At 40.6% G+C, this 21,608-nt stretch overlaps 1 protein-coding gene across 6 annotated transcripts in view; it reads right to left on the bottom strand.

The window, feature by feature from the left end:
- Nucleotides 1-21,608, bottom strand: part of PTPRM (protein tyrosine phosphatase receptor type M) — an 835,753-nt gene that overhangs the window by 501,342 nt on the left and 312,803 nt on the right. For all 6 annotated transcript variants that reach the window (XM_050767360.1, XM_050767362.1, XM_050767361.1 and 3 more), the window contains exon 3: nt 11,249-11,520. In XM_050767360.1, coding sequence (XP_050623317.1) covers nt 11,249-11,520 — 272 coding nt within the window. The remainder of the gene's footprint in view (nt 1-11,248; nt 11,521-21,608) is intronic.

The following is a 21,608-nucleotide window of genomic DNA, read 5'->3' as shown; positions in this document are numbered from 1 at the left end:
CCTTAAGGAAAAAATACCCGTTAGAGGCACTCCAGTCAGCATGAGTCACAGTGCTATTGGCCTTCGCCATAGGTTCAAAGTTAATGAATCAACAACATAAATACGGCATCTTTCAACAGAAACACATATAAAATGAGGTGATGTATTGATCAGTAAACAAAAACATTACAAAAACAGTGTGACCAAAGGCTCATAGGAACCTAACCCCGTATTTCCTATAGAAGTAGTTCCGTATTCACTAATTCAGTGTTCTCTGTGATTTTACAGAACACAACTGCTGCAAATAACTGAGAATCAACTCTATTCATGTGATGTGGTTCACTCTGAGTCTCCATTTCAAAGCACTGTTTTGCTGATAACTTCCCGATATTTGCGGCCCTGGGATGTAAGAAAATGTACAATAGAGAGAATCAACATTCATTCAATCTCAACTAATAACATTTCAAGAGACAAGATGTTGTATCCCTATAGCCTTTGGAGACTGTGGGAAAAGCCATTTGCTTTTAGAGAGGAAACAACTGGTTAACCAGTTGTTTAAACTGACTATTGCTCTCACTTGCTCATGAAAATCCATCCTGGATGCTGGTCTCTGAGAGGTCTGACATCAGGCTATCCTTCAGATGTCTGCCAAACAAGAGAGATGGGGAAGCAGTTTAACACCACAGCCTCCCTGATCCTCCCTGCTTCAGTGAAGAGCAAAATTAGCTTTCCATGCTGCCACTTTTCCTTGCTATGTGTAAGCGAAGAAAGGGGATTTGCTTACCAACACAGATACTCACCCAGGAAAATGTGCTGGTGGAAGTCATTAGTCAGTTCCCTAGAACAAAGGGGATTAAACGTTGGTCCTCCCACACATTACCTAGTCTATCCTTTTGGTTTTGATTTAAATGAAATGCAAAGGTGGGTCACACCCATTTACAAAAACTTTATCTTGTTTGTGTCAAATGAGTTACATAAAAATAGAACATATAAAGTTTCTGTAATATTAAAGAGTCCAGGCAAAACCACAAAACATGTCACATTAAGAATCATGAGCAAAATATTCAAGCATTTTTATTTGTATTGACATGTTATCAGAAAATAAAATAAAAATCTACTTTGGGAAAGGTAAAGGCACTCAAAAAACAGCCAAATTTGCAATGCAGCTAATTATTAGTGCTTGCAATGTTATTTTTAAATGTCTTCACCTGTTTTTCCTACCAATAACACAATCATCCTCACTTTTGTTTTCTCCTTCCCTTTAGAGAAAAGTATGATATAATCATAGGTCATACACTCATTCAACAGGCCATGCACAGAAATTAAGGTAGAGGAAAACAACATGGCTTAGAAGTCATAAAGAGCAGGACTGATATGTATATAGCAGCAGACCATGCAGAGATTAAGATGGTAAACAATAGAAGTACTTATCCTTTATCATTACATAAGTACAAGTTAAGAATGAAATTTAGAGATGTGGCAAGTTTTAAAAAATAATCAAAAATAAGATCTTTGAGGATGAAAAAAAACATCATGCAAATTGTTCTACTTCCTAAATACCGTTCTAAGTCAATATTAAACTGACAACCTACTGTGTCCCCAGTGGTTTCTTGAAACATATTGTCTTTTTTAAGCACAAAATGCAGAGTATTGGGGCACCTACTAGACTAGCTTTCCTGCTTGAGACAGTGATATTTCACTGCCACAGCAAATTCCCCACATCCTCTGGAGGCATGAAGCAATTCAATTGTCTTGCACTTGGAATAAGGGCCATAGCCAAGGAATTTATGGAGTCAAAGTATGTTCTATTTTTCAACTGGCACATATCAGTATTTCCCAAGTGTACTTCAGGGAACACTAGACTCAAGAAATACTCTGCAAAGCCCAAAGTCTGGCCCCAGCTGTGCACCCACACTCACCATGTGTCCTTCCTAGAGATTCGAAACCACTCCTAGCCTCCGAAATGGCCGGCAGAATGGCAGCAGTGTTTAACCCAGTGCTTCTTTCCATTTGGTCAACTAAGCCTCCTAACATTCCCTGGATTTGTGGAACACAATCTATAAAGACTCACCGGCCAGGTGCAGTGGCTCACACCTGTAATCCCAGCACTTTGGGAGGCCGAGGTGGTTGGATCACGAGCTCAGGAAACCGAGACCATCCTGACTAACACGGTGAAACCCCGTTTCTATTAAAAATACAAAAAATTAGCCGGGCGTGGTGGCGGGCACCTGTAGTCCCAGCTACTCAGGAGGCTGAGGCAGGAGAATAGCGTGAACCCGGGAGGCGAAGGTTGCAGTGAGCGGAGATCGAGCCACTGCACTCCAGCCTGGGCGACAGAGCGAGACTCTGTCTCAAAAAAAAAAAGAAAAGACTCACCAATTCAACTCTAAAACATTGTCTCTAGGCAGCAAATGTAAGCGGACCTGTTGTCACTTAGCTGTGGCTTTACATGGCTTTGTAGTAAAATCAGTGGGCTGAAGGCAAATACAGCAAAGAAACAGGCACACAGCTAGCTGTGCAGGGGAATAAAGTTCGCAGCAAAATGTGAAAAAGATAAGTCAGATCAAGTCATCCCTATTCCCTCAACTCCTCATTTCCCAGAGAGACGTCAGACTAACAAGGGTGAATCTTGGTTCAGTGCCCCTCTCCCCAGTACAAGCTCCTTTGAGTCCTTGCTGCACAAAGAACTCCTAGCAGGGCCCAGCTGAATCCACTCCTAATCTTCTCCCAGGACCCTTCAGTATATCTAAGGCATTTGTTTTAACAAGGAGGCTCTCGTGAACCAGCAAGGCTCTCATATTTGATGACTTTATCCTCCCACTCCCTGTAGTCCCTGCCCACCCTCCCCAGCCCCACTTCTTTATGGAGAGCCATGGGGGAGGGAGATTTTCAGCCACCTTTGCATTGTTTCTCTTTTTAAAGCAACCATTTATATGAAAGATCACTGCCTCCCTGGCCTCTGACTGGGCTCAGAATCACTGTCTTCTGAAAGCAGAGAGGAAGGCTGAAATTCTGGGTGGAAGCTGAGGCTTCTGGGGTGCATGCATGATTAGAATATGAAGAAATCAGTGGCTGGCTCCTTTGCCTCAGGGTGTAGGGGTGGGAAACAGGAGGTGGGGGTGCAGAATCAAAGCAGAGTTCTTTTTTTCTAATCAGCACAATAAAGCAAGACGGTGAATGCATGAGGAAAATATTATTCTTCAAATGGCAAAAAAATCAATGTCTAAATCAAAGGAGGCAGGTGCCCTGAGGATGGCAGGTACTTGCCCTTCCCCACTGCTTCCCAACCACGGGAGGGCAGGTCCACACAAAGGCAATTAGGAAAAACATTAATTAAGGAATTAAATATGTGTTAATCACCAAATACTTCGCAATTTATGTTTTAAGGAACAGTAATTAACCTGCAATTAGCTGTATTCCATGCAGGTTACCATTGTAATGTGTACCTGTAGCATACTATTCTACCATAAATAGTAAAAACTACATAAAATGACTACTGTGGCAAGAACACTTTTCTCTGCTAAGAAACTTTTCAAAACTCTATAAATGTCTAGCAATGTTAATATTAAAGCTAGAGGAAAAAACTGAAAGTAAGAGATGCCCAAAAAGACCTATTATGTTTATCAAAAGTACGCAGGACACTTGTGTCTAGATTGACTGAAAACTTCCCTTAGTCCAACAATTGGCGAAGTTCAGATGCTGATCAAGATGAAAATTAACTCAGTACTTTGTAGCCAAAGCAAAGTAAGAAATGGACGTTCTGGAAGAAGGCCCAGGAGGTCATGGGAAATAGCCAACTGAAGAGCCCAACACAGCGGTCCCTGAATGCAACCCAGGGCACCTGGCCCTTGAGATGCAATCAAACAGCCCCAACACAGCGGTCCCTGAATGCAACCCAGGGCACCTGGTCCTTGAGATGTGGTCAAGTCCAGGGAAGGGAGAATTCCATGGACCCTCATAAAACCTCACCTTGCAGTTCTGTATGAGAGCAGTTCTGAAATGTTCTGACGAAAGGGAACTTGGTTCACTCTGTCTCATGCAGTGTTTCACAAAAGGATTTGTTCCTGGAACACTTTTTCATTTAACACCTTTTGACATTCCACTGAACACATTTAAGAAGCACCTCAGCAGGGAGAAAGCACTCAACTACTAACTGGTTCCCTTTTTACCATCTTCCACAAATCTTAATCTTAACAGTGGCTCAACAAACTGCCACCACTTCTTAAGAGGCTAGCGTATCCCCAATGTGCTTTTCCTTTCATCTTCAGCCCCTAATTACCCCTAATTACTACCTCCCACCCTGCTGTAATTAGGAAAGTGAGGCTCATAAAGTTTAAATCAGTTGCCCAAGCTTCTGAGTAAGCAGGGCTGATATCCCAATCCCATTCTTCGTAACACAAAGTGTATGTTCTTTTACTGGCTTCTGATGCTGCCCATGTGCAAACAATTTATAATATGAAAGTCCTTTAAAAGAATTCATTAATCAATTTTCACTCATATCAAAACTACTTACTAGTGTGAAATTTGCTTACAGAAATAAAGTACTATATGAAGTATTTTAACACATAAATATTTCAAGTATACATGAACCTTATATTAATACTTTGGAATTCTAGAATATATCCTGCAGCAGACGTAATAAATTGTAGAGGTGCTGTCTAGAGGAAGCTGACTTCCTGCACCCTGAGAGAGAAAGGTTTCTCAAAGGTGTCACCTCCTTTAGATGCCCATATCCTATTATCTTGTCTTCAGCTTTCAGGCCTAGAAACAGCCTGAGAATGTATCACTTGGATATTGACTTTTATGCACCATGTTCACATAAGAAAATGTTACACACATGCATCCATGCACACACAATACTGGAAAAAAAAAAAAAAAATATATATATATATATATATATATATATATATAGACAGAGTCTCTCTCTGTCCCCCAGGCTGGAGTGCAGTGGCACAATCTTGGCTCACTGCAAGCTCTGCCCGCCAGGTTCAAGCCATTCTCCTGTCTCAGCCTCCTAAGTAGCTGGGATTACAGGTGCCCCCAACCATGGCCGTCTAATTTTTTGTATTTTTTAGTAGAGATGGGGTTTCACCGTGTTAGCCAGGATGGTCTCCATCTCCTGACCTCGTGATCTGCCTGCCTTGGCCTCCCAAAGAGATGGGATTACAGGCATGAGCCACCGCGCCTGGCCTGGAAAATATATTTTTTATATTTTGGAATCAGAAATATAATAGTCAAAAACCAGAGTCACATCTTCAGGCCAATACAGAACTCCTTATAAAGAAATCTATATGGGAAATTATATCAAAAGCAGACAGGCTCTTGCATGACTTGAATTTCTAAGAACATCAGACTACAACAGGCATCTCCTCGGTACAGGTGTGCAGGCCCCATGGGCTGGGGACTGGATCTGCAGCCCAAGGAAGTCCCTCCCCTGGTTCAACTTCACAGCTTGTTTTTTGTTTGTTTGTTTTTTGTCCAGGCTTTTCTTCTCACCATCTCTAATTAGGCTGACACCTTACTTAGGCCAGGGGTGAAAACTGGATTTGGTACGTGTCTTCCTTTTACCTTATATCTGTGAATATGGCCTGTCCTTCTTATCCCAACGGGGAAACCTCCTTCAGGTCTTACGTAGTGATTTTAAGGCCTGCAGTTCAGTGTTTGGGAAGTTTCCTGCTGACATCTCTCTTGCTGCATCTACAATGTGCCATTTACCTAATAGTTTACATTGCTATTAGGGTAATGATTTCAATTTGTTTACTGCCCAGCGGATAAAGGGGAAATAATAAGGAAGTGCTACCTTAACTCTGTCTTTAAGAATTCCAAGGCTGATGCTTGGTGGGAGTGCTCAGGAAATAAACAAACAGGTGGGTTTTCAGTAGATCTACACCCTTCACAGGTATTCATCAGGAGTTGGTAGTAGTCCACCTGCATAAGGACGGCCAGTGTTAACAATATTTTTGCTCTGATCTTCTTCTTCCCTATTTTTGTTTCCTCAAACAGGTTTTTGGGAGAGTGGAGATTTAAAATCAGGATGTGGGTTTTTTAATTATATACTTAATTCTTAGAACAAGTAGAATGGGAAAGGAGTGACTGATAAATCAAAGATTCAAAATAGTCCTGTCGAAACTATAAGGCCAGATGATTGTTTTGGAGCTTTCTATAGGTACCTAGCCATCTAGTTGTTAAACGTTTTCATGGATATTTGAAAAGAAGACCATGTACTTGTAAGAACTGTTCTTTTCTCAAGTTTCTGCCTTGTGCTTTGTTGACCTGAATTGCATTATTATTGTTTATGCGAAGAAAAAAAAGGAAAGCACAAGCTTTTCCTGTAGATTGTATTTCCATTTTAAAATAAAAACAATTTTCCCAACAAAAATAAAAATAAAAATAAAAGCTTAGCAACACTGTATTAAAGAATCTCTACAAATCCATCTTTAAATTCAAAGTATGAAGCTATTCCTAATGAATCTATCAGTGCTATGAACTGAATGTTCATGCTGAAACCCTAGTCCCAAATGTGGTGATATGAGGAGGTGGGCCTTGGGGAGGTGATGGGCTCAGGAGAGGGGAGCCCTCATGATGGGAGGAGACCTTCATAAGAAAAGGCGTGAGAGCTCTTGCTTCCCTGACCTCCCGCCAACCCTGTGAGGACACAGAAAGAAGATGACCATCTGTAAACCAGGAAGAGAGCTTTCACCAGAATCTGACGATGGTGGCACCCTGATCTTGGAATTCTCAAACTCTCGAAATGTGAGAAATATTGTCTGTTGTTTAAGCCATACAGTCCTGTGGTATTTTGTGACTGCAGCACAGCAGACTAAGATATCAATGAAGCAATACATTCAAAAGTGAATCAAAAAGCTATGAGAATAAACTTCTAACTTAATTTGGCAAATCATTTACCTTTCAGTAAAGCGTGAGAGATCACAGTGAAAAGTGAGAGGGCTCTAAAAACGTTAGGAGCAGAAGTTCACAATTGGGAAGGCGAAATATTTTATCCAAAGGTGCTCAAGAAAATAAGAATTCACTGAAAACGACAATGGCCTGAAATACATAGGACCATCTGACTCTCAATGTAGTCTGATAGTTCCTTTATAAAGTCTCCTCTTCCAAGACTGTTCATAAACCACATCATTCCTTTAATGCAGCTGACTGAGCTAGGGGTATAAAAGACAAAACAGAAATTCCACATCTGACTGCAGCCAAGGCCATGCTAAACCAGCACACTGTGGCTCTGGAGGCTGTGATGGTCTCAAGACAGCCCATTCTAGAAGTTTTGTGTGGACACTGCTAAGCCCCAAGAGAAGCAGCTCGGGGAAAAGATGAGCAGGACGTACCTTCTGATCTCAACCAGGAGTGTGGTCCACTGGCCCAAAAAAAAAAAAGAAAAAAAAAGTTTACCTGTTATCCCACTAGCTAGAGAGATTCTCCTTTCTTTTTTCCTTATTTTTTTTTTTGAGACAATCTTGAGACAACCACAGCAGACAACCGGAGACTGAGGAAGAACCTAGAATAGGTCCCAGAGGGGCAGTGGGAACGCTCCAGATCCCTGTCTTCCCTACTTTGGGAAAGGTTCCTCTAAAAGAAGGTCTTTAATCACATTCAGCTTCTCAGCCTAGGCCACCATACAAAAACCTCTGGAGGCCTAGCTTGGCCAAAGCCACTTCTACTGGTGGCCTTTTGTTGTTATTGTTGAGACAAAGTCTCGTTCTGTCTCCTAGGCTGGAGTGCAGTGGCACAATCTCAGCTCACTGCAACCTACGCCTCCCTGGTTCAAGGGATTCTTGTGCCTCAGTCTCCCAAGTGGCTGGGACCACAGGCACGCACCACCACGCCCGGCTAATTTTTGTATTTTTAGTAGAGATGCGGTTTCACCATGTTGACCAGGCTGGTCCTGAACTCCTGACCTTAAGCAATCCACCTGCCTACCTGCCTCAGCCTCCCAAAGTGCTAGGACTAAAGGCATGAGCCACTGCGCCCGGTCACCCATTTGTTTTTTAACCCTATGAAACACATTTCCTAAGTTTTGTCCCAGAGGCCATATGCTTTGAACTACCCATTGGTCACTAGTACATTTATATAAAAAGAATGTGTTTTATTAAATAGGATATTTTCCTTCTGGAGGAAAAACAAATTTTTACTTTTTGTTTTATAAATAACAGCAGTACATGTACGTTGGGGAAAACTGAGAATGTAACAGACGACAAAAAAAAAAAAGTTTTTTCTTGAGACAAGGTCTCACTCTGTCACCCAGGCTGGAGTACAGTGGCACGACCATGGTTCACTGAAGCCTCGACCTCCCAGGCTCAAGAGATCTTCCAGCTTCAGCATCCTGAGTAGCTGCGACTACAGGTGCACGCCACCACGTCCTGCTAATTTTTTTTCTTTTTTTTTTTTGTAGACACTGGATCTTGCCATGTTGCCCAGGCTGGTGTTAAACTCCTGGACTCAGGTGATCCTCCCACTTCGACCTCCCAAAGTGCTGGGATTACAGGCTTGAGCCACTGTGCGCAGCCGAGATACCACACCACTTTCTTATGTATTTATTTCAAGATATATTTCAGTCTTTATTAGATTTTTAAAATTTAAAAATAGAATTTAATGTATTGCTTCATACCTGTTTAATCCATTTAACAACATAACCTTAAATGCATCATTAAATTTTCTTCCATAACATTATTCTTAATGGCTGCAAAATAAATTTTTGTATTGAAATAGCATAAATTAACAAATCCTCTATTGTTGGAAAAATACTGTTTCTGATTTTTCTTTACTATAAATAAGCTGCTATGAATATCCCAGTAGTTAATTATTTGCAATCACTCTTCATTACTTCTTTAGGATAAATTCCTACTAGTGGATTGCTAGATTTAAGCATATCTAATTTTTTTAACAATTTTAAAACTTATTGCCAAAGTACATACTCTAAAAAGATCTTAACAATGTACACATGCACTAACAGAATTTTCCCTATCTCTTCATTTCCATTAAAGAAGAACACATTTACTTGTCACTCATTAAATCCTAGAAATGGTTGTAGGTATATGCCTACAAAGATAAATTAAGCAAGAAGTTTACAGCCCATTTATTCATCAATCCAGGGGGAGAGAAATTGGGGTTGATGGATCTTAACTCATAAACACCGAACCTGCAGAATGGATTACCGGATGCTGTTCGTGCCCATTTTGAAGACAAGCAGCCCTGGAAAGCCCTAGCTTTCTCTTCCCTATGTCTAACCAAGCACCTCAATTAAACATGAAAAATGATCTTAGATGCATGTTCCAGCTGGCTCCTGTCTGAGCCGAAGGAATTAAAGAAAGAGAAAAGCAAAATATTGCAATCCTCTTTATTCCTCCTCGTAGTCAGCAATTAATTGAGTTTTCTCAATACTGTCAGTTTTAAAAGATGCTGTGGTCAAAAAAGAAAAAGCTCTCCAAATGCCCACTATCACTAATTCCCCACTTTGATCCTAAGTTAGGATGCTCTTGTGTCACAGGCATCCCCAACTGAAGGGCAGACAGGACGTGACGTCAGAACTGGTTTGGTACCACTTCTGAACTGCCCATGGGCCTCCGCCCTTCAGTTCCTTTAAACAGGAACTCAAAGCAGTTACTGCGGGTCTCCACAGAGCCCCCAAAATAACAGGACAGGCCTTGTGGCAGTGCCTCTGTGACAAAGACTCCATTTACATCTGTTATTTTCTCCCTGTTGCTTACATGGGTAGAAGCAAGGACCTGCCCCTCACTGGCTCATCTCCACAGGGCTCATCTCTTATGACTCATTTACTCCTGAAACCCATTTGCAGAGGGCATCTTCTTTTAGACTCAGGTGCTATGCCTTTCTGTGTCACATATGGCCTACTTAATATAGAAACTAAAATATCCAGCTAGGTACAATGGCTCATGCCTGTAATTCTAGCACTTTGGGAGGCCGGGGTGGCAGGATCACTGAAGATCAGGAGTTTGAGACCAGCCTGGGCAACACAGCAAGGTCCTGTCTCTACAAAAAACAAATTTTTTTAATTAGCCCAACATGGTGCCATATGTCTGTACTTCCAGCTACTTGGGAGGCTGAGACGGGAGAATCACTTGAGCCCAGGAGTTTGAGGCTGGAGTGAATTGTGATCACAACACTGTACTCCAGCCTGGGTGATGGAGCGAGTCCCAGTCAGAAAAATAAAAAAAGAAAAGAAAATATATTTGCAAACCCCATAGACAGCACTTCTTGCCCTGCTATAAGTGACTTTTATTTTCTTAAAACAATACATGCCAGGCATAAACAAATTTTGAATTATATTTTTTACTAATTTGACAAAGCCTCAAGACACTCCTTATCAAATAGTATAGGATTTTCTTACACTGTTATAAAAATTTATTTATTTATTTATTTAAATTGCAGATTCAGGAGGAACAAGCACCTCAATTAAACATGAAAAATGATCTTAGATGCATGTTCCAGCTGGCTCCTGTCTGAGCCAAAGGAATTAAAGAAAGAGAAAAGCAAAATATTGCAATCCTCTTTATTCCTCCTCATAGTTGGCAATTAATTGAGTATTCTCAATACTGTTATTTTTTACCCAGGTTTGTTACCTGGGTAAATTGCATGACTCTGAGGTTTGGAGGTATGATTAATCCTGTCACCCAGGTCGTGAGCACAGTATCCCAAAGTTAGTTTTTCCACCCTTGCTCCCCTCCCCCTTTTGTATTCTCTAGTGTCTACTGCTCCCATCTTTATGTCCATGTGCACCCAATGCTTAGCTCCTACTTATAAGTAAAAGCATGCAGCATTTGGTTTTCTGTTTTTGCATTAATTTGCTTGGGATAATGGCTTCCAGTTGCTGCTAAAGACATGATTTCATTCTTTTTTATGGCTGCACAGTATTCCATGGCGTGTATGTACCAGTCCACCACTGATGGATACCTAGGTGGATTCCATGTCTGTGCTATCGTGAATTGTGCTGTGATAAACATTCTACCAAAAAACACCTGAACTCATGTAATTTATTTCCCTTTGGGTGTATACCCAGTAATGGGATTGCTGGGTGGAACAGTAAGTCTCTATTCAGCTCTTTGAGAAGTATCCAAGCTGGTTTACAAAGGGGCTGAACTAATTTACAATCCCACCAACAGTGTAGGATGAGAGTTCCCCTTTCTCCACAACCTTGCCAACAAAAATACATCAACTTTTTCTGATTATAATAACAATAATTTATATTTTTAGAAATTAGTGGATGCTTCAAAATAGGTAATAAAAAGAAAGCACATACCTGATAAAAGTTAGGCCAGAAAGTACTAATGGCCAGTTCGGCCCTGTTCCATGTACGTGTTGGGTCTCCAGATATATTCCAGATAGGACTCCCCAGTGGCCCGTTATTGACCTTCACGTAGACATTGAGTAACCCCGGAGGAGAATTACTCTTGCTGGACACAAAATAGTGAAAATCGATGCAGTGGGTGTCATTTTCTTTAAGTTGGGGTAAAAGCAGGTGGGCTCTCTGCCCCTCAGGTCTCCCAGAGGCATTCACCAGCATGAAAGAACCTGCAAAAACAAAATCAAGGAGAGTCACACCCTGAAACACTACTTTCTGGTTATTTCTGAAAACCCACCATCATTCACATGGGTTGGCCCTGCAATTCCATGTCTTACTGAAACTGCCATTTATTTCATTCCTATTTCATTTATCACCTCCTCCTCCTCCTGTCATCCCCCTATGTGTTCTCAAGAGCGCGCATAATATTAATGGAAAATTCCCTGGATGTCACTGTAATTTGACTTCTAAATAACAGAAATGTAGCAAAATGTTTGTAGACTCGCCTTAAATTCTAGCAGTCAGGAGTCACAGGTGATTAATTAAATTAAAAATTGAAATTCCTTATGTAAAATGCATGTCCTCATTCACACCAACCGTGTTTCATGTGCTCAATAGCCACATGTGACAAGTAGCTACCACACTGGGCAGCACAGATACAGAGCATCTCCACCTAGCAGAAAGTTCTACTGAACAGCACTGTCCCATCATGTTAGCATTACTCAGTAATCACTTTGTATAACCCAGAGAAAAACAAAAGATGAGGTGGGCTGTGAATCTTAGGGTGATGATACTGGCCCCATCATGTTCCCTGCTGTCAATGTAATTCAGCACCAGTACCCACCTCCATCGCTGGAACAACTGACTTCTCCTTGACAGTGGAGGTGTTCTCACAGCAAGGTGATGACTTAGGCAATCACTGCCCCAACTGGAGGACAATCATTCTAAGAAGTCTTACGAGCTCTCTGGATCTTGACGCAATGGCCCTAACCTACCCTGGAGTGCTGAGGAGCTTCCAGATGGATTCAAGCTTTCCAGATACCAAGCACTTGAGCCTTCCCCATAGGAATTTTATATTTCACAGAGTAAAAGATAAAAGCAAAATGTTCAAACATAAAAGGGGAAATAGGTTTCCATAGGTCTGATTCAGCACAGAGGAAAAAATGTATTGAAATTCTAAGGAGGAAGTACACCTGAACTTGGAGTATAAAAATGAAAAAAATAAAAATACTACACAGATGGGTACCCTCATTGTGAATTATAATGTTCAAGGTGTGTATACATGTTAATATGTGTTTATTGTCTACCCACACATATCAGGAAACACACACATAAAAAGTACTAGAAAATGTATGGAATTTCTGTCTTGCTTACATGCTGTGATTGCCTAAACAGCAAAACAGGAAGACCACCCTTTTATAGTAATTCCCAAAGAATTCCTGTAAGTATCAAATGGAAAATACAGATGTAGATATCCTTCACAGATTAAGAGGCTGTTGTTAAAGGATCTATATTATCCTATGCTTTCTTATGGTTGCTACCTTTACAGCTATGAGGTGAGCCAGGTTTAACACCATTTATGACAAACAGGAACGGGGTCACAGAGAGATTAGAAGCAGTTTATCTACGTTTTAGGATGAGTTAGTGGCAAAACCAGAACTTTGAGCTTCTGAGTTTCCAGCCCATTACTCATTCTGCCACACTCCAGTAACCTCAAGTTTCTTCATGTGCTTTTTGAACATATATGAAACAAATACCCTTTCAAAGCAGTGAAGTAGCTATTTTGAAAAAGTAGAAATTATAGTAGCTATTTTGAAACAGAGCAATTTTTCAAGCAATGAATGTTATGCACCTAGAAATACAAAAGTCAAGTCACAAGCGAACCTATCTATGAAATATAACTTACCTATGAAATACATTTCAGCATTAAGGAAGAACTTTAACTGTGATTTAAGAAAGAGTTGGGGCAGAGAAAGAACAAGTGGCAAGAGAGTATCATTGAAATAATTCAGGTTAGTTATTGCTTATAAATGTAAAAAATCTTCAAAACATGCAGGGTTGATGAACCCCATCACAAATCCAGAGTAGGACGTTGGTGTATATGAGTTACAGATTGTTTTTTTCTGCTCTTAGTAAAATAAAAGCTGATTTATGTCAGATTCTATCACTGGGGGCTCTGTTATCTACAACAGTTACCACAAATATTATTATTAGTGGCACTAAGGCATGACATGTTCTTGAGGTCACGTCTGAATGAACAAAACCTTGAGTATGACCATATTGCCAAGAAGATTGTTCCTCTCATTGTTCCCATCACTTAAGCTTGGGCAACCAGGGTGGAAAGCATGGCAATATACACAGGATGGCAAAATAAGTGTTGCCCACATCCTGTGAAGCACTCAGAGGAGTCTCCTTTCACATATTTACATAAACTGGGTACCTTTCTACCATTACTGTTTAGGAAATCACCCAGTTTTCCAAAACTGTTATTTTTCTAGCTACACAGTCTGCCTCCAATGTTTAATCCACTGTGCTCCATTCTAGCATGAAATGCACTTACACTCTTGTGTCTAAAGTACACAAGAATTTTTATGTTGAGATCCAGGTGAAATTCAGGTATAATATAAGTTACTCAAGTGATCCTAGCTTTTAAAGTCCTTTCTCTTCCTTTTTTCCCTGTTTGACTTAGAATAGTCTATTTTGCTTTGAGGCATGCTTCTGTAATGCAAATTGGCTCACATAGGATTACTAGATGGGGAGTGACATCCCTATTACACACAAGTCCTTTTGGTTTATGTGCAATTTTTTGCAGGACATTAACATTGTGAAGTGATCGGGGCAACTGTACTCTCAAATAAAGGGAAAGCTTTATCAGTGCATGATGTCTTTTAAACAAAGCTAAACATCCTACAGAAGTGTCTTTCCTCAACGCAAGGAGTGGCAAGAAGGGGCTTTGGTGGTTTCATGTTCCTTTCCACTCCTAAGCTGTCTCCAAAACTGTAAGAACGAGTGAAGAACTGTGCAGCCTCTGCGCCCTTCCTCTGTGTTTCAAAAGGACAAAAAAGGAAAGGACTGGTGAAGAAGACAAATCTCAAATCATAGTTTTAAGTTGACAGCAAGTAGTCTCTATTAGAAGAGAATGTTAGAAGAGAATGACTTCAAGGACTTCTATGGAGAGTGGGAAGAAGTGGAGGCCTTGGGTTCAGGGTCTGAGGTTCAGGGCCAAGGATGGCTCACAGGGTCTGTGCCAGAGTGGAGTTCAGAGAGCCAGCACTTTTATTAGCTTTGTCACTGTTTTTGTTCACTCGCCAGCTACAAAGCTGCATAGATTTGGAAGGGTCAGCCCCAACCCCGTTCTTCTCACAAGATCTGCTATTTTCACTCTCTCTTTTTTTTAGAGACGGAGTTTTGCTCTTGTCGCCCAGGATGGAGTGCAACGGCGCGATCTCGGCTCACTGCAACCTCCGTCTCCTGGGTTCAAGCGATTCTCCTGCCTCAGCCTGCCGAGTAGCTGGGATTATAGGTGCCTGCCACCATGTCTGGCTAATTTTTTATATTTTTAGTAGAGACTGGGTTTCACCATGCTGGTCAGGCTGGTCTTGAACTACTGACCTCAGGTGATCCATCCACCTTGGCCTCCCAAAGTGCTAGGATTACAGGCATGAGCCACTACACCCAGCCCTAGATCTGCTATTTTCAGCATTCAGCATGTGATTTTGTGAAATTCATGAGAGGCTTCTCAAGTGCAGGGGCAAGACTTTGGTGGAAATGCAGACTCTACGAACACTCTTCCTCTGGGAGAGGTTCAGGTCCTCGGGAGGCAATTCTATCTCGACTGCCCCCATGGCTAGTCTCTCCCAAATGATCTGGAAATCAATTGAGCAGCACTCAGATTTCAACACTCATGATCTTTTAGAGGAAAAGTCTCTGCCAAGCACCTTCCCCTGAGGTACACTCCTCTGCAAGATTCCCTTTTTCCCTTCCTCTACAGTCTCCCAACTGGTGTATCTATGCAGCCTGATAATTAACCACGAATGCATACAAGGCAAGTGGGACAAAGCCCGCCACAAAGCACAAGCCCAGCAAATGCTCCTGACTTTCATTATGATGACTTTAGCTCCTCAAACCTACTAAATGTATGGCTTTTTAAAATTATGTGGCTTTTTTTTGGAGACAGGGTCTCACTCTGTCCCCCAGGTTGGAGTGCAGTGGGAGGATCAAGGCTCATAGCAGCCTCGACCTCCTGGGCTCAAGTGATCCTCCCCTTTCAGCCTCCCGAGTAGCTGGGATCACAGGTATGCATCACCACACCTGGGTACTTTTTTAAAATTTTTTATTTTGTAGAGAGGGAGTCTTACTATGTTGCCCAGGCTGGTCTCTAACTCCACGATTAAAGCAATCTTCCTGCCTCACCCTCCCAAATGTGAGGATTACAGGTGTGAGCCACTGTGCCCAGCTGGAATTCTTTACCATTTATTTCTATCTCCCCCTGTTCACCTCACAACTCTCCTGGTCCTACTATAATTCACCTAAGTGTAAATTTTTAAGTTTCCTTTCTTTAAGAGAGAAGAACATTAGTACTGAGATAACACAAAACCTTCAACTCAATTAATCTTGCCCTTATGTTTTTGGGGAAAGGTTATCTTTATTTCAGTGTGTGGCCATCAGGACTTAACTCAGAGCTTTAAAGTACAAAAGGTGACGTTTCTGTCCACACTCGTGTTTCCTGACAGTGGTGTACTATTATGTGCCCATGAGTTTACAGAAGCAAATGTGAAAGTCTAGCAACCTGCAGTCAAGTTACAATCGGCAGGAGGGAGGGAAGTGTTGCTTCTTTGTTTGTTTTTATCACCTATCCGCTATGAAGGTAAAAAGTCAACTCACCAACCAATGTTTAGAGAATTACAGAATTCAAAGCATTTATATTCAATTTTACACTATTAAGTCTGTTTTTTAAGCTATCCCTATATGGCTGAATGTTTAATTTTCACCTTCTGCTTAAATGTTTTGACTGAGGAAATGCATTTTCAAAGAGTAATTGGGTCTCCCTCTGTAGTTACTTCCTTACTTCAATTCTTTCCTCCTACAAAAAGCATTCCAACTGGGTAAATTTTTTAAGAATCATAATTCAAATTAGCATAGAAATTCTGTTTGTGTTCAGATAACAAAACACCCTGAAGTCACTAGTATATAAGTAGAAAATATATCATTGCAGGCCAATGAAATGGGCTCTGCATGATGGAGTCAGCTTCAAAAAGCGACAGCCTTTAGATGCAGACTTAGAAGCTTCTTAAGAATAATTATTTTGGTTTCCCCAAAAAGGAAAACTCTTTGATAAGAACATGCAATGTTCACATTCTCAAATCTCTGGGTGAATTAAATTTAGCTAATCATATCCATTGGCAAATGCTTTTGATTAAACTATCTTCCATCATTGTTTGTGACAGCAGTAATAACTACACAGAATTAGTTATTCCTTTCTAACCCATCATCAAAATTTGCATTGGTGTGTTTGGGGCTCTAGATTTGTCAAGGCTGAGAAAACTACATGAATTGTCTTCCAAGTATATTTGAGAAACTTTGCAAACAACAAAAACAGAATATTTTCCATTATCCAGCAGGAAGGAAGAGCTACATGTATTCTTCAATACTTTAGCTTACAGAGAAGCAGCATTTTATGAACTTTAAAGCTATAATAAAATCCACTTTTTAAAGTTCTTAATTTTAGCAAAAGCCACAGATTATTGGTCTTTGCCTCCCTTGGGCTGTTTTGCCTTTTTCTTGTATGACCATGCCTTTAAATGTGTGGATTTAGAACACAAGAGGCAAACAAAATGTTAACGAGTTCCCTCACTGCAGGCATATCTCCTGACTCTCTTTTATGGGGTTATTTGTGCTTCATCTGACCTATTCGGATACAACCGGTTAGAACAGTTCAGTTCACTAGAGCAGCACTTCTCAAACAATCTATAATGAAAAATCAGTTGTTTTTTTTTAAAGTCCAGTGCATCTCAGACCAATTTATATAAAACACAATAAACAGGAATTGCTAGAAAAATGAAATTGTTTAGACACACAACATGGTAGCCCCACATTTGTTATTATTCAAAGACATAAAATTACTCTGTCAAATTCCTATAAAAATTTTCTAAAGACTTGCTCTCAGTTTCTGTATTGAACAGATCAGGGACTAGAAACAATGCGTGGGCCAGCTCTGATCTGCCGACCACACTGAGTAGCACAGGCTTAAAGTTATAGCAAAGAGAAAAGCAGTATAGCATCCTTGGTACCCAAATATACATTTTCCCTCAACAGTAGATGAGGAAATTTGAAAGAAAAGAATGAAAAAAAAATCTGGTTTCTTAACCCAAGGGTAAGTTATAAAAGCCAAGCCCTTTGAATATGAAAGAACGTTGCAGAAGAAAATGAAGAGGGAAAGCGGGAAGCAAGTGGACACACATAGTCATGGTGAATGGAAAGGTTGTACCCAGGCTCTGAATACAGAAAAGACCTGGCTTCAAGGAAAGGAGAAAACAAGGGGTGCCAGCAGGCCACGGCATGTAGAATCACCATGTACATCTGCAAATCTTAAGGAGAAGGGGAGAGGATATGGGAGCAAAATGGGCCACCGGTGCCTAAGCCAGGTCCTCCATGAACTTTATCTAATTAAATCCTCACAACGATGAAGGTCTGAAGAAAGAGAGCAGGGTGAACCCACCAGAGGACAAGTGAAAGCATCAGATAAGGCCAAGGGGAAGGCAAACTTTTTACCTTTAAACTCCAAAGGCAATACTCCTAAGACTAATAGTTTTCAAACAGTTTGACTGTAACTCATAGTACAAAATACTGTATTGTATTTCCCCCTCTGCCGCACTCCGAGACAGAGTTTTGCTCTTGTCACCCAGGTGGGAATGCAATGGCACAATCTCAGCTCACTGCAACCTCCACCTCCTGGGTTCAAGTGATTCTTGTGCCTCAGCCTCCCGAGTAGCTGGGATTACAAGCACGCACCACCATGCCAGATAATTTTTGTATTTTTAGTAGTGACGGGGTTTCACCATGTTGGACAGGCTGGTCTCAAACTCCTGACCTCATGTGATCCACTTGCCTCAGCCTCCCAAAGTGCTGGGATTACAGGTGTGAGCCACCATGCCAGGCCAATATATTGTTCTTTACATCCAGTATACATGTGTAAAGCAATGTGTGTCTATATACATGTACCTACACACACATACCCAGGCTTTCATTAAAAAAATATGTATCACTATGCTTTTAACCACGTGTATATATGTACTGCGTGTACATTTTCTATTCTAACTCAGTTGCATTTTGCAAAATCAATTAATCAGTTAATTCTGGCTGCAACCATCAGAGCCCACAAATGCTTTAAGACCATAATGCAACTCCTCCCAATAATCAAAACCACTGTGCTCTGCTTCCTTAGAAAGCTTTTCATTTTTAATTTGTTCTTTACACTTTGATCTCATCCCGATTATCATAATGCCAGGTTACACCCCTCCTCCAACTCCCTCAGCCAGTACTCACACAGCACCTAAAGAATGTGTCTCAAGAAACTTCCTGAAATAGGGAAGAGGAAGGTCTGGGGAGAAATAAATGAACTACGGGAGAAACACTCAAAGGGAACAAAGCCTCTGCAGGCAGGTGCCACCATTGCTCTAAAAATGCTTATTAGCACCCATTTCAGTCTGATGAAACCAGTCTCCAAGTTGCATTCGCATTCTGCAGACCAGATATCATGCATCCTTCCTAAGCTACTGCCTCTTCTATGCCCCTCCTACAAACATGAAATACTTATTTCTCAGCCACTAGGGAATGAGACATGAATAACAAAAATTCTGTCTTCTCCCAAATGACACATTTTCTTTTCTATTTGCCCTGTCTCTTCTTGCCTTCCTTGTGGATTCCCAACAATTACTGAAAGAGACCATTTGTTAGTTGCACTAGCTTTTGCCCTATTCATGATATGCTGGTGAAAACACAGTAAGATAGCAAAAAGAAGTAACACTGTATCACAAGAAAGCTGAAGTAAAACTCTCTAACCAACTGCACATCTCTTTACTCCCTGATATGGCTTGGCTGTGTCCCCACCCAAATCACATCTTGAATTGTAGTTCCTATAACCCCCACGTGTCATGGGAGGGGCCCAGTGGGAGTTAATTGAATCATGGGGGTGGTTACCCTCATGAGAGTGAGTTCTCCTGAAATCTGATGGTTTTATAAGGGGCTTTTCCCCCTTTGCTGGGCACTTCTCCCTCCTGCCACCATGTGAAGAAGGATGTGTTTGCTCCACCTTCTGCCAGGATTGTTAAGTTTCCTGAGTCGTTCCCAGTTATGCAGAGCAGTGAGTCAATTAAACCTCTTTCCTTTTAATACCGAGCCTCAGGTATTTCTTCATAGCAGTGTGAGAATGGACTAATACACTCCCTCACCAGGGACAGGGGCTAATGGGATCATCCTGGCATGGACCATTCTACAAATCATGCCATTTAGTTCCTGGTACTCTGTTCTACTTGAAGGAATTCCACATCCATCTAGGTGCTACAAAATTAATAAGCACAGCTCATATACCTCAGATGTGCATATAACCTTTGCTTTAAGACATTTATATTAAATACCAAAAAGATATTCAATTGTCAATTTAGTGATTCACAGCACAACTGAATGGCTATTTTTATTATTCATAGAAATATTGAGCTGAACAAAAATATATTATTTCACCTTAACTAGTCCCTTTTAGCCATGGCAGGATTCATCTGAGCACCCATTATGTGTTGGGGCATTTTGAGAACTACAAGCAATACAAACTTGGACCTATTCCTCCAGCAAGAACTTCACAGTTCAGTTGTATATCATATTTTAAGTTGTTTTCATTCAGCACAGAAAGAATAAAAAGAGATTCACAGAATTAGCAAATCAGATCATTAAGTTCACCAACGGGTACATAAGTAACCACCAGAAGTGGCTATAAACTTTATGGATTTAGGACCGTCGATCTTAAAAGGGACTTGTGAAACACAGTTATCATGAGACAAAGCAGCATCGGAAGAGGCTCACTGCAGAGAGGAAACCCTGGGGGTTCCGTAGTAACAAGTAATGTGCTCTCCTTTTATAAGAAAAGGGAAGCTTTAATGAGAACTAAATTGTATTACAGTGTGTCATTTAGACAAACTGCTTCAGTGACTTAGGTGGAAAATACTAGGTGTGAGTTTTGTAATTTGTAAGTAAAAAACAAACACTGAGTAAAGCAAACACAACCTTTTAACTATCTGAGGACGCTAATGACTGTATCTCAGGAAATGAGCCACACATACAACAATCGAGTAGTGACAGGCTGACTATTTAGAATGTTCTAAAGAGGCTGTTTAATTTCCCATACGTCAAGTTTTTCATTGATTGACGTCTTTAGAAACAGGTTCGTTTTTGTTATAAATCTCAGAATGACACAAGCCATCACAATATAAGCTTCCGCTTATTTTTCCCCTAAATTAGTGTTGATTCAGAGATCTTTTTTTCTTTCCACGTGTGAAAAAAAGCTTGTGCTATTCAGTATGGTCTGCAGATCAGAGCCATCTGGTGATAGTCTACCAGCTAAACTATTATGACTTGCCTTAAGAAGACATTGTACAGTTAGCTTACATATAAAATGCAGGCCAAACTTAAATATTTAAAAGGTCTATCTTTGACACATTCAAACACTTGCTAGTGGTACTCAGAAGAAGCTTGCTAAGTCATCCTTTGTCCTATAAAACAGTTCAAAAGACTCCAAGGGTTCTGTCGACATTCCTGATTGAACGTCCCCCATATTCCTGAAGAAGAAGCCAAAGGATGTTTCATTAGCCCAACTAGGGTGGGAAACCAGAGTCATGCAGGAATTTTCACTGCTTGCTCAGAAGGTAGAAAAGAAGGAACTGTCGAAACCTAACAAGGTGAGTCAGTGGAGTAAATGAAATGGCTTCCACATTAAACTAACAATACAGTATCAAGTTTATAAATTATCAAAAGTCTGGAACTTAAGGAATCTGTTGGATTCATTAACCAGAAAAAGCATCAAAATACCAATAAATAATTAGCAAATAATATGAAAAAGCAATCTGCACTAGCAGAAATACTATTAGAACAGAGATGTCTGGGAAAATAGTTATTTTACCACTGAACCAAGACATTTAAGTTAAAGCAAATGCTGGGTATAATTTTAACATGGATAAATTTCTTAATTACATAAACATTTCAACACTATGTGCTTGTGAGGTTCTGGTGAAGTTCCTGGAAGGGTTCAGGAAAGAAAGAAGCAGGGATT

The sequence above is a fragment of the Macaca thibetana genome, chromosome 18 (genome assembly GCF_024542745.1).
Source record: "Macaca thibetana thibetana isolate TM-01 chromosome 18, ASM2454274v1, whole genome shotgun sequence".
Taxonomy (NCBI): domain Eukaryota; kingdom Metazoa; phylum Chordata; class Mammalia; order Primates; family Cercopithecidae; genus Macaca; species Macaca thibetana.
This window is presented reverse-complemented; position numbering and strand designations above follow the sequence as displayed.